This window comes from Drosophila kikkawai, chromosome 3R (genome assembly GCF_030179895.1).
Source record: "Drosophila kikkawai strain 14028-0561.14 chromosome 3R, DkikHiC1v2, whole genome shotgun sequence".
Taxonomy (NCBI): domain Eukaryota; kingdom Metazoa; phylum Arthropoda; class Insecta; order Diptera; family Drosophilidae; genus Drosophila; species Drosophila kikkawai.
Genome location: NC_091731.1, coordinates 12,776,673 through 12,790,336, shown reverse-complemented (window position 1 = coordinate 12,790,336; position 13,664 = coordinate 12,776,673). Strand labels below are relative to the sequence as shown.

Below are 13,664 nucleotides of genomic sequence, written 5' to 3'. Positions count from 1 at the left end.
TGTACAAATTTTTTGTATTAAACAATTTGCATTGGCCTCAATTAGCGGGCTTTAAAACAAACGTCAATGGTGTCGGCATTAAATTGAAGTCGGACTTATCCATATATAAATAGGAAACATCACCGACCCTTTGACTGGCAGTTGTGTAAAGAGCATTGACGCGGTTTGTCGATTGAATTAAATATAAATATCATATTTTCATCGTTGAATTAAATATTTAAATATTTAAATATGCGTCGGGAGCGAGTGTTGCCGCTGGCACAGCCTATGTTGCTGCTGCTGTGGCCGCTGATGTTGCTGTTGCTGCTGCCATTGATGTTGCTGCCAGGCACGCACTTGAGTGGCGCAGTAGCGGCGGCGGCTGTGGCGACGTCGTCTGTTGACAAGGATGTGGCACCAGTTGGCGATGTAAAAACGGATTTGCTGTCATTTGAGCAGGAAATTGGCGGCTCTGCGGTGCGGCAGGGAACAGTGCGGAATCTGCTTCCGGGACAGCAGCGGCGACGGCGGCGTGGCATCTTCTTTAGCGGCAGCTTCACCGGTTTCCCCTTCGCGGCCTGGAGTGGCGGTTATTCCTGGTCATTTCCCGGTTACCCGTACAACTATTACGGCTCCACGCCGGGCTATTACGGCTATGGCAGCGGTTACTATCCCGGCTACCTGGGCTATCAGAAAATTATCATCGGCTAATGCGGCACTCTGGGACTAAGAAAAAAATAACGAAGCAAAAATCATTCAATGTGAGATTATAAATAATGCACAGGAAGGCCCCAGGACCCGTTCGCAATTTGTTATTTTACACTGAAAAACCAACTAGTCGAGGAATACAAATATTAATTGACTTGGAAAAGTGGCTTGCAATCAGAATTTCAATCTTTTGATTTGTAAAATAAACCCTCACCAATGTTAATAAATTGAAAACAAATTTAATAATAAGAAAAATGAAACTACAACTGTTTTTTACGATGTGAAATATATTTTAAATACAATTTACAATTTTTAAATTAAATATAAATGCTTACAGCTTTCGTTTCACATATTTTAGGGAACAGTTTTGTGTTAGTTGTTAGTTTTATTTTTAATATAAATCCTTCATCTATAATTTTTAATACCGAATTTACTTTCTCCTCGTGTACTTATTGTGTACTTGTGGCGATTGTTGTTGCTGCTTTTAAATTAATTTGCCGGACATAAAAAGTTGAGCTAAGTTGGGGCCGGGACAGCAAAAAGAACAACATGAAATTGCACAATTTATATTCATTTTTGTTAACGTTGGTTTTTCGGTGGGGGCACAGATTTTGCATAAATCATTTCACAGCCACCGAAATGAAACGCGTAACATAATTTTTAACCCTTGATAATTTTTTATGACAAGCATTTTCGTTATATTCCCTTCTGTCTGCGGGTCGTCGTCGTCGTCGTCGTCGATGCTCTGTGGGCCGCAGTGAAATGCAAATAAAGCGGATCAAAAGTTTGCTGTTAAAAGAAGATTAATTGCAATTTGGTGGCAAGACCTGAAACATTTCGTGACCCCCCGCACCCACAGCGGCCAGGACCGGTTGGTAATTAAATATTTTTAAGCTGTAAATGGTTTCCATTTGCGTGATGCTGTTCTTATTTTGTATTTGCAATCAATAAAATTCATTAAACGCGCACTTTGCCAGAACAACAGCAGCAGCAACAACAACAAGAACAATGCAGACAAACAAAAAGGGGGAAACAGGGGGCAAACAAAAACAATGGAAAGCATTTTGGCCGTAGTCTTAGTTTCAATTGCCACTCGGCAGTTGTAAATTGTTCCACTATAAGTGCCGGGCCGCAATTGTTGCAGTTCCCGCAAGTGGCTATTGTTTATTCATTCATTCACTCCGCTTTATAATCATTTTATTGCCGAGGTATGCTGGTTTTTTAATCAATTTACATAATTTATGTATTTTTTATGGACCCAACTCCCAGCGGTTTGCTTTTGGTTTGTGAATTGTTAAAGAATCGTTATGTTTCAGTTTTGATAGTTGATCTGCTGTAATATTGAATTATCCTTACATAAGCAATTGTCACATTGCAAATCATTAATAATTAATTATTGATTCAACAGCAGGATAAGCATCGCCTACAGGGACTTTTGTTGTTTAATCAAGGGTCCACTTTCTATTTTTTTTGTATTAATTACATTAAATAGCAGTCAAGCGCTTTTGGCTTTAAGGATTTTTAAGTGCAATGAATATGAGCTTTGTGTGATTTTCTAAATTTTATACATTGTTATTCAGATACAATGATTTTTACCCAGATAAATATAAATATGAAATGTATTCACTTAATACTTCCCTAAGCCATATTTTTCATTTAACTAGCTTCTCAGATTTCGTCCAATTTGAATTAATATAATTACTTTATTTCTGCAGTTTAAAAAACCATTCTAACAACCATAGTTTAAATTTAAACCTTTATTAACTAGAAGTTCTGTCTGATATTTGAGCTGGTTAATGAGCTATTTGAGTCATTCCAACTCTATGATTAACTATTTGAGCAATTAATAGCTCACACGTTTCTCTGCGGTTTCAACCCACACTGACGCCTAGATCCCATCCTTAACCCCTTTTTTTTTTGTGTCTTGGACCCACCTGTAATTAATAGTTTCCGACTGACCATTTTTCGTATTGTGAAGGCAGAAAGGGCCAGAGAAATAACGGCTATCCGCGAAACGAGGAGGCGGTCCAAATTGAGGGTATTCGAAATTTTAATAGAGCTGTCAGTTTACCACTGGCACTTCCACTTTTCCACTTTTCCGGATGGGCGGAGCGACCTCCAACCGGTTGCCATCCGTCCGTCCAATCAGTCATCCGGGCGGGAGCTGCCTACTCCGGCCAGGCCGGGCACTTGTGCCCATTGTGCTGGCTTTTCATAATTGAAACGAGGTCAAAACCAGCGAACCTCATTAAAAATTGAATTGTTTAATTTTCATTTGATTTAATTAAGTTATTTGTTGGTCAATTAACCTTTTTTCCACTGCTCGTTCTTCCGTTTGCCATTGTTGTTGTCTGACATATCAATACGATGTAGTAAATAGTGTATATAAATATGTGTATATAACTATATATGTACATGTGTCGGTTGCAGTTGTTTGTGCTGACATTATATTGTTTTTGTTGCAATGATTGCACTTGTCGGCGGGGCAGGGGGAATATATTAATGCCTACTTGCAATTATGTGCTGTGCCCGGCGTCAATGTGTTGAAATTTTATTAATTAAAAATACTTTTCAATTAAAGTTAATGCGATCAGCATTTATGTAATTCTATGTGTAAATACGTTGTAAACCCTTGAAACAACGCATTATGAAAATACCGTGGGCAGCCAATATGAGGATTTTTAATGCCAAGCCACAGAGCCTTTCAATCAGCATCAGCTTCAACCTTTGCAATATTTTCAGACATTAAATTCCATCTTTTTATTTAAAAACTCGTTTACACTGCAATCATATTTTACTTTAATCTCATTTTTTTGTACTATTTGCCATCTTTCCTTTGAGGTTTTTCTTCAATTCTGTTTTCCCCAAGAGCAAAAACCACTGCGATGTCAAGTGTGTAAAGACTATTTTTTTAGCCCTTTGTTATGGCCTCAGTTAGTTTTTACTTAGCACTTAGCGAAAGGCTTAAACTGCGACTCAACTCCGGCCAACATCCGGCAATGAAATCGGCTCAAAGTTGGAGTCTGGTCTTTGGAGTCCGGAGTTCGGAGTCCGGAGAGTCTGAAGTCTATCTCATTATGCTCAAATGCACTTGCAATGGCTGAGAGCTCTGAGCTGCTCACAGAGCGATAAACAATATTCATGATTATGAAAACTTGTGCGGCGTTCGCCTTCGCACTTCAAATCTGTGAAAGCGAGGGCGGATAGCAGAGATCCAGGGTTAAAGTAAAGAAGGTTTAATTTTAATCCTTTCAGCTTTGCATTGTCTGAGGCCACGTGGTGGTGAAAGCCATAGAAGGAAGCTTTGTAATTATATATGTATATTGAAGGAGAGTTGGTTCAAATTGCTAGTTGAAAAATTAATCTGATTAAAGGTAAGTCTATTGGGCTTAAAACAGAGTTTATTGTTCAACAATAAATGTAGATTTTCTTTGTTTTGAATTCAAAGTTAAACGTTTCATTTAACATAAATTATATATGTAATCCAATCATGTATTTAACTTTATCATTAGAGTAAAAATAATTGAGAATTAATATGGAAAAATCCCAGCTTTTCCAAAAACTTTGAAAATCTCACCTTGGCCTTTCACATACCAACCTCTCTCAGCCAATGTAATTTCAGCTTCAATTGTCGCAGTCTCAGTCCCAGATGCCCAGCATCCCGAAATCCGAGAGTCCTGGAATCCGAGAATCCGTTTACCTTTCCAATACGCTTCGAGCTGCCCTCCTTGGGCTGGCCGGAGTTTGCGTTTGGAGCAACTCCATTAAGCGAACGCACTGGGTGGGCTTCGAATAATCCAGAGCTGGCTATTTCCTCATCCAAAGGCTCCAGGCAATGACCACACAGATACGGATACATCTGCAGATACGAGGCAGGCATGTGGATGTGTACATATATATTTTGGCAAAGCATCGAGTCCTTGCCGCAGAGGCCAACTGAAATGAAGTGTCATTGTGACTGAGCCCCGGCAACTGCAGCTGCAGCACCAGCTTTGGCAGCAGGGGAACTGGCTGTGCTGCAGCAGCCAGTGCACAGCATCCAAAGGATCCAAAGGACCCCAAGGACTCGCGCAGTGCCCAGGCGACACATTTACACGCACTGCTGCAGCCGCAGCGCTGCCTCACGTACTCGGCATTGTGACAAATGGATTTTCGCATGAAATCCCCAGGATTTCTTCAAGTGTAATTGCGCACGCTAAAAGCGAATGCGAATGCGGATGCATTTGGCGGTATCCCTCTCCCCAAAAAAAAAAAAAAAAAAAAAAACTTTTTGGAATGTTCTATAGTCCCGAGTTTCAACCTCAATATACCCTTTAAATTATTATAAAATGATAGAATTTCTGTTTTTGGGATGTTTGTTATTATTTTCATTCAATTAATGATTTTTATTTATGCATAAATATAATTAAAGGGTGGGGTTTTCAAAATATAAAAAAATATCTCGTCACCTTTATTCATCGTGCTTACTCGTTCTCCTAATTTTCGTCTTTTTTCGTTGTCGATATTCGTTGTCTAACTCGTCGCTCTAACTCGTTGTCCTAACTCGTCGTCTTAACTCGTCGTCTTAACTCGTCGTCTAAACTCGTCGTCTTAAGTTGCAGTCTTTACTCGTCGTCTTAACTCGTCGTCCTAACTCGTCGTCCTAACTAGACGTTCTAACTCGTCGTCTAAACTCGTCGTCTTAAGTTACAGTCTTTACTCGTCGTCTTAACTCGTCGTCCTAACTCGTTGTCCTAACTCGTCGTCCTAACTGGTCGTCCTAACTGGACGTTCTGACTCGTCGTCTTAACTCGTCGTCCTAACTCGTCGTCTTAAGTTGTAGTCTTTACTCGTCATTGTTAATCGTAGCCTTAAATACGTGGTTAGCTCGTTGTCTTTACTCGTTACAGTTTAACTTACTCGTCCGTACATCATAAATCGAATATACTTTTGGTAAGTAGTGGGTAGAAAAATGTGGATTTGAGTCCACTAAACGAGCATTTAATTTCATGCACTTGCGAACGTTTATTGCTCTCGCAGGATAATTTTCCAGTGGCTTTTTGGGGAATATTTTTTTTGTGTATCCATCGCGGCTGCAGTATGATCACCCAGGTGAGCCGGAGTTGACTCAGCCATGGCAGGATGGCGCACGGAATGCACAACGACGATTCAGTCAGCATATGGCACAGCGGGTTCACGCTGCTCTGCAGGATGTGGATAGCGCCATAGGAACATCAAAGGCGGCTCCTGGATCAGCTGCAGCAGTGCGGTAATATCCAACACATAGATGAGTATGGGGAGGCAGGCTATAGAGAAGTCTAGTCCATCGTTCCCGGATAGTTTAGATAGTTTGGTCATTGCAGGAGCCAAAGACAAAGGACAACTCGAAGCTGGAAATTTGAAATGCAAACTTTGCCTTTGGCGCGTGCTATTTCCTTCGATTGGCTCCTCTACTCGACTCCACGTTTTTGTTTTCGAATTCGCCGAGCTTTGACAAATTTTGTAGTATAGCCAAGCTACTTGGCAAAGGTGTCGTTCGTTGTCGTTTTACTTTTTTGTCAGACCTGCTGCTGCTATTGCTACTGCATCGTAAAAGTACAAAAAGGGTACAAAGTTTATATTGCCAAACATTACCAAACAGGGGGCGACATTACTGGCAACTCTCAGTCCCAGTCCCAGTCCCTGTTCCACACGGCGGGGCCACCCCAACAAATCACGCCCAGGCTATTTGCAGTGAATTGAAATTGATCAATTTGGGTAGTTAGGGGAATTGTTTGGCTTTATGTACGCTGCTGGCAGCTTTAATGGATGAATTCGCTTATGCCATCGGGACTCTGCCGAAATGGGTAAATTGAGGTTGCCACTCGGGGAACTGGATCCGTCGGAATGCCGAATGTATCCATACTATATAGCAAGAGGAGCGGTGAGGAGCTGGGAGAGCGTGGAGAGTGATGCCCTCAAATCGAATTAACGTTTGCCCTGCGGGACACGTCTGTTTTTGGTGGGGAAAATCAACCAAATAATTCAGCCAAGTTGCTTGCAATTTGACAGGCAAAAAAATATGAAAAAAAAAATCAATTGAAGGCAAAGCTTTTGTTACATCACAAAAACTTTGAGAAGAATATGATGGATTCGGTTTTAATTAATTAAAAAATGAGCTTGTATTTTTACGATTTCAGCCTATGCATGAACAATGCAGCCTGCCTATTTCATCGGCTAACATACCTGATTCCGGGCTCTTGGCCCCAAGGCTGTTGGCATTTCAGTTTGCAGTTGAATGCATTTAAGCCCCGAACTGCAGTCTTTCAGCAAGCAGCTTACCGCCTGTTTCGGCCCTCTTCCCTTGCTCTTGGCCATTTTTAAGTCCCTGCATCTCAATTTCCCACTGTCCACTGTCCACTGCCTTGTCTTTGTGCTCATCTGTCCTGTCCTGTCCCCACTGCATTATTTTCAATTGCTCCTCAGTTGGCCGAAAAAAAAAGAAAACAAAAAACTGAAGGAAAGAAATGGTGTTTGAAAAAAGGAAAGCTCGGATGTGCGGAAGTACGGAAGGGGAAAATCTGCCTAATTCAAAGGCGTCTTCTAAGGGGGCCAGCGGGGCGGGGCAGTGCTTACAACGCAAATCTGCGAACGAACGGAAAGAAAGTGGAAAGTGTAATGACAAAAACCCGGATTAAGAATGTGCCGCATACAAGTTGCACACTTGCGCCTTTCTTGATGTCCTGCTCCTTTTTCACAAAGAGTTGGCATTAGGGTGGACCGGGATTCTATGGGAATTTAAAGTTTAAATTTGATTTATTTTATTTTATTATTTATTATATTTAGTAATAAAAGTTTAAAATACAACTTTTACTTCAATTTATTAATATACAAAGAAAAAAATTAAAATGTGGCAATGTTACATATGTCTAGAGTATTGGTTTTATTTTAAAATTTATTTTGTATATAAAAGTTTTAATAAAAATACATCTTATTTTAAGGAAAAAGAAAGTTAAATCTTGCAATCTGATAAATTAGCAACATTTTCATTATGCTGCCAGCTCAGTGTACACTGTATCTTTCTCTCTTCGCATCTGTCGCCATCTATCCATACTATATATAAATACATAGCCATGAATGTATATTTTAAGCAAGGCTTATCTTATCAAGCGACATAAAAGACGCCTTTCAGCGAGAACGTCTAGCTACAATTGTAGTGGCACCGATTCAGCCCCCGGTCCGGTTTCAGATTCAGATTCCGATTCGGTTTCTGTTTCAGACTGGGATTGGGATTCGTATTCGGATTCAGGGAAGGATTCGTTTGCTTTGGCGCTGGCTTGGCACTGGCACCAGCAGCAGCAGCAGATCTAGGGCCAGATTCCGACTCGGATTCGGATTCGGATCCATGAGGCGGCTCCTTGTCCGCAGGGCAATGCACACAGCTGGACATTCATTACAAAAACGGAAACACTCGCACAATGACAGAAGATAAATGGACCTGCACTTGTACGTGTGTCTCCTGCTCTCAATCCATCCCCGATACCACCTCCACCCACTCCCCAGTGGGTCCAACTGTGTGTATGTGTGTGCGGTTTTTATTTAGTCGCTTGTTTTATACCAACATCTAACAAAAAAAAAAGAAAAAAGCGAAATCTTTGATGGTGGAAAATGGATACAGCTTATACTTTTCCTTTTTCCATACACATACTACTGCTGCTGCTGCTTTTAGTTTAGATTTTTAATCTGTGCATAGCTTTTTGTTGCCTTTTGTTTTATCAGCAAGCAAAATCGGCAACAGCAAACACTGAACAACCAAGAGCGCTTCATATTCATTTATTTTTTTGTACCATATTTGTATGCACGGAACAAAATAGATATCATTCGCCAATCAATTTGAGGATATCTTGGATCAATGTGGAGTAGATAGGGGATTTGAAAAATAAGTAACAAAACTGATATTATTGATAAAGAAAAGATAACAACTGGGAATAGTATGTATGGACTTGACTTTCTGTTTCTGAAAATCTTAAATGTTAGGGATATTGCAAAGTTCAGAATATTCTAATGTTTTTATTTCTTATTTTATATTTCTACAAATTGTTGTTTAGGTAATACTTTTATTCCAAGTGCATCCGCTTGGGTCTGATGTTGATGCTACTTTTTGTACGCTTGTCTTTTTTGATTGAGATATTTATTATGGACATTTTTTAGGTTCTCGTGTATACCTAGCTCCCATACCAATTTCAGCAACGCCTTTTGGCCCAATTTCAATTTAAAACTTTAACCATTTGTTTTGCAAAGAGCGCAAATTTATCAGCTATTTTTACGCCATTTTTGGGCAGCCCGCAACGGAGCGTTGCATTCATCAAAAAATTTTATTCCGGCGCGTTTCTAACTTGGCGGTTTTTTATAAGCGCACTTTATGTCAAAACCACAGCGACACCAACACACACATAGAGAAATACCAGCAAAAAAATGCGAGATGCACCACTAAAAGGAATGCGAAAAAATATTTATTTCCTCCCCATGAAAACACCCGAAATTCTCCTCTTCTATAAAGTCCACTACTCCCTCTGTCCGGCGACAAAAGACAAAAGCAAAGCACACCAAACATCAGCCAAAACCGGCCAAAAACCCAGCCAAACCAAAACTCAAACTAACCGAGCGCAAAAAAAAAAAGCAAAAGGAGTATAAAAAATTGAAAACAAACTGTCAAGCAAGTGAAATAAATTAACAAAATGGCGCCATAAAGCTAACATATGAGCGAATACTTGATTTTTGCAGCAGCTCCTTCCATATAAATTTCGGAGATGAGCTCAGTGCAACGCGCAGCCTTTGAGCTTTTCCCTTTTCTTCGCCACTAACTTTTCTATTATTTAGACATATATGCCAGTGACAGCGTTAGAAGACAAAGCCAAAGAACTTGAAACTTTATATAATAATAAAGCCTCGGCGAACTAGATACCGTGCTGGTGAAGATCCTTAAATGACATCGTCATTCCGTCAGAGAACGGGCTCAATTGGATGCGAATCCCTGGCTAATAGGACATAAGGGGAATTGTCACATTGGAGACAGAAGCAAATTAAACTTTGTTTTACCTTCTCAATGGCTCTCGAAAGTTTTCTGTGAGGTTTCTCATTAATTAAAAGAGAGCATCAAGTACAATTCAGCCAGGAAGTGCAGGCAGCCAACCAGGCACTTATTTCTTTTTGTGACTCTTGCATTTTGCAGCAGCGAGTAAGTGAGCAGGTTAAATGTCAATTCCAAGTCGGTTTTAGTGACTAAATAGACTTTACAGTTTGTTAAAATATATTTGTTTTTATTTTTTAGAAGCTTTTTAACAAAAATTGTAGTCTAGGAAAGATAAGTTACCAGCAAAGGTGTTTAAATAAATTTATACTGAAATTATACCAACCTCTTGAGCTGGAAATACTATGTTTAAATATTAAATATTTTCTTAAATATATTTTAGATTTAGGTAAAGTTTTTTTTATCACATAACCATACAAACATTTAAAGAAAAGTAGTAAACTTTATGACACAATTTAAGGGGTGTTTAAACCTTATCCTTTTGACTTGAACGAGTTGTATTATATTTTACTGTATTTTTCGCCTTTTAAAGATTAAAAAAAGAAGAAAGTTAAAGAAAATATTTAGAAATTGATAATTTGGGAAAAATTATACACTTTTTAAATACATTAAATAGAATTTAAAAATACGTCAGTATAAAATAATGAGATCTCTATTGACCCGGCATACCCCTTAACTCCCTGAGTGCTCTAGTGCCATCCTCACAATGTTGCATTTTGGCTTAACTTTAACGTTCGCCAACTAAACAAAAGTAACTACTTTGTTTTTATTTTCTGTTCTCTTTTGGTTTTAAACTTTTTGGATGTCGAACGTTTCACGCGACATATGAGCCGCATGTCACAGCGGCAACAGCACCAACAATAACCAATGGCTTCAATTTTGTTGATTGCAGTCGCACGAGCTTGTCTGGGCCTGGCCTGGCCAATACCAATACCAATGTCAATACCTCGGCACAGTCACAGGACCCGGCTCCCTATGGCTGGCTGGCCAAAAGGGGGACTTTTTCGCTGGCAGAAAGCTTATGGTATGTGAATGCAATTGCCAATGGTGCCGGCGTGCAAAGTATGCCCAAATGCATTTTAAAACATTGTTTTGGCTACGCTTTTTGCCACATGACATCAGCTGGCTGCGAGCAACGCCAACACACCAGCAGGCCATGTTGGCCCAGGCAACACACTCGCGTTCGCACACACACACACATACGCACTCGGGCACACACAAAAGCCAATGCCAAACAGATAAGAGCGCGTATTTTATTTGCATACTTTTAGGCTGACTTTGCGAGCGGACTGCGCGCAGTGGCGGCGCGTTTGGAAAGCCATTTGCCAGCAGAAATGCTACGTTGGTTGACAAAAGAACGAAAGAAGAACGCACCAGAGAATACGTGAAAAAATAGCGTAAAAATGCTTGCTAAAAAATTGCCAGAAATTGCAAAAACAACACTCGCACATACACACACGCTTGACACACACACACACAGAAAGGAAAAACTGAAAAAAAAAAAATGGTGAAGGGGGTCGAGAAAATATGTGAAATGCGAACTTTTACAAAGATTGACAAGTGGCGACTGGCCCGTTTAAAATGTCAAATACGTATACTGTTGCCGAGACTTTTCATGGAAAACCAAGAGCTGGGCTGGCTGGGAAAAGTGCTGAGGGGGGGTGTTACGTGCCGCTGGTTTTCGCCAGCGATTTTTGTTTTGTTGATGTTTTGATTTGTGCGTGCGTGCAAATGTTTGCACTCGCGCGTTTTGTTTTTGTTTGCTTTTGTTTTCTTTTTCGGGGTTTTGTGCTTTGGACAAACCACCAACTAGCCAGGATTCCTCGCCCCTGACCACTCTTTACCGCCTCCTCCTCCTCCTCCTCCTTTTGCTCTTCCATCCATTGAGGTACTCGAAAAGCCCCCTGGCTTTGCCGCCCTTTTTTTCGGCTGGGAATAAACTATAGTTCAGCTACATATACATATATTTCCACGTAGATATATATTTATTTTTTTGCCAGTTAAATTTCCCTAGCCTGTGGTCCCTTGCATTGCGTTGCTGCACAAAAAAGGACTACAGTTGAAAATTAAACAAACATTTATTTGATTTAACATCGTGTTCTTCACAGCTAAATTTCTACATGAAATGTATCACAAAAAGGGGAGTTTTCTGATTATTATTATTATGAAATTATTATTAAAAGAGTTGTTGTAGTAAAACTATTTAAAATTTCTCCTTAAATCCTTCAAGGTTCTATTTATCATAATTTAGTTTATTGTGGAAAATTGTTATTATTGAAATTTTTCAGAGCTAGAGTTTTCAGAAAAAGCTCTAGAAAGGTCTTTTAAAACGTCTGGAGCTGACCCTTTTTGGTATTAATTATTTCCAGTGTATCCCTAGTTGTTGTTTTGTTTCGTTCCGTTCGCCAGCGGGTGCTGTCCGTGTGTGTGCTCATCAAAATGGAAACTGTGCAACGTGCACTAAGTGTGACTGATAGTGTGGTGAGTTAGTTGATTCTTTTTTATGCCTCGCAGCCCAAAAATTTCCCCGGGCCCCAGTCTGACAGTTGCAAATCATCAGAAATTTAAATTGACTTAAATTGTTTATTTTTTGTCGGCGGCTACGCATTTTTTTTTTGTTGTTTCTGCAGTGATTCGTGCAGGACTCACTTCCTGTCCGCTGTTATTTATGAAAATAATAGATATGCAAATTAATTTGGCTCTGACTCTGCGATAACAAAAACCATTGATAAAACTAGCAATTACATGGGTTGGGGTGGTGGCTCGTTGGACCTTTAAAGATAACTCACGTACAAACCTAGAACTGGGTAATTTAAGGCTCCAATTAGGTGAACCGAAATGTATGCTGCACATAACATAGCGGCGACTTCATTTGTTCATTGTGAATGGATGGCTTTATCTATGGCAAAGGCCTGCGGACAGTCTCCACGCTCCATTGAGTATCAAGGCAAATTCGTGCACTGAGAGAAACCTAAGAAAGTGAATGAAATGTGAGGAAAATAAATAATATTAATATTTTTAATTGGTTCTATCGTAAGGATAACAGTTAAGAATATCATCATGATATAAGATTGTTCAATTCTAAGAATCTATGATTTTGTTAATAAATAATTCACACAATTAAGAGGTTTCTATTAAAGTTAAATTATTTAACAATAGGAAATGTAATTATTATAGGGATTATAATATTTCCCCTTTGTTTTAAATAACCTAAAATTATTTTTTATAAAGTTCTTTCCTATATGTATGCATCCTTATGCCATGTGTAAGTCTGTGTAATTTTGCTCCTTCCACTTGGTCCTTTTCTGTACGGATTTTGCTTTGATTTCAGGCAAATAATAAAATATACAATTGTAGTAGAAATATGTCAGTAAAATTCACAAAATTCACGTTTCGCATCTCCTGCTGTGGTCTGTTTCCGATCCCCTTGTCCCATCCCCTGTGTCTGTCTTTTCCATTGTCTCTGGTTGTGCTTGTGTCTGTGTTTGTGTGTGCTTGTGTGTGTGATTTTTATTTTTGTGGCTTTTGCGCGCATTGCTCTTTGTTTTTATGTATAAATCATTTATTGTTTTTATGTACGACGTTGCGAGCTGCCTCGATGGTTGGCTGGCTGGCTGGATGGTTGGCTGGCTGGCTGAATGCCAAATATGAGTGCCTGTGTCTGACATTAATTGGCAGTGATTGAGGGATTTTTGTATGCTCCCTCCATTTCTCTGGCTGTGTGTGTGTGTGTGTGTATACGTATTGTCTTGGCTACGTGCGTCTTTATGAAATATTAATTGGCCTTTCATAGGGCTCTCCTCTGCTCCCAAAACGTGCCACGATGGCCCATAACCTGCTCAATGTCAGCACAGCGGAAGGCCAATACCAATACCATTACCAACTCCGCTGGCAACCTCGTGAGGTTGGCATTACGATTTGCACAATA

General features: G+C 39.7%; 1 protein-coding gene across 1 annotated transcript; it reads left to right on the top strand.

Annotated features, from left to right (window-relative positions):
- Positions 1–231: 231 nt before the first annotated feature.
- On the top strand, positions 232–690 carry LOC108074068 (uncharacterized). Its single transcript, XM_017165940.2, has one exon. It carries the CDS (start codon positions 232–234, stop codon positions 688–690), a length of 459 nt encoding a protein of 152 aa, XP_017021429.2.
- The last annotated feature ends 12,974 nt before the right edge of the window (positions 691–13,664 follow it).

Bases quoted from the DNA above. Each gene is read 5' to 3' on its own strand.
- LOC108074068 (XM_017165940.2), top strand. From the start codon at position 232: ATGCGTCGGGAGCGAGTGTTGCCGCTGGCACAGCCTATGTTGCTGCTG.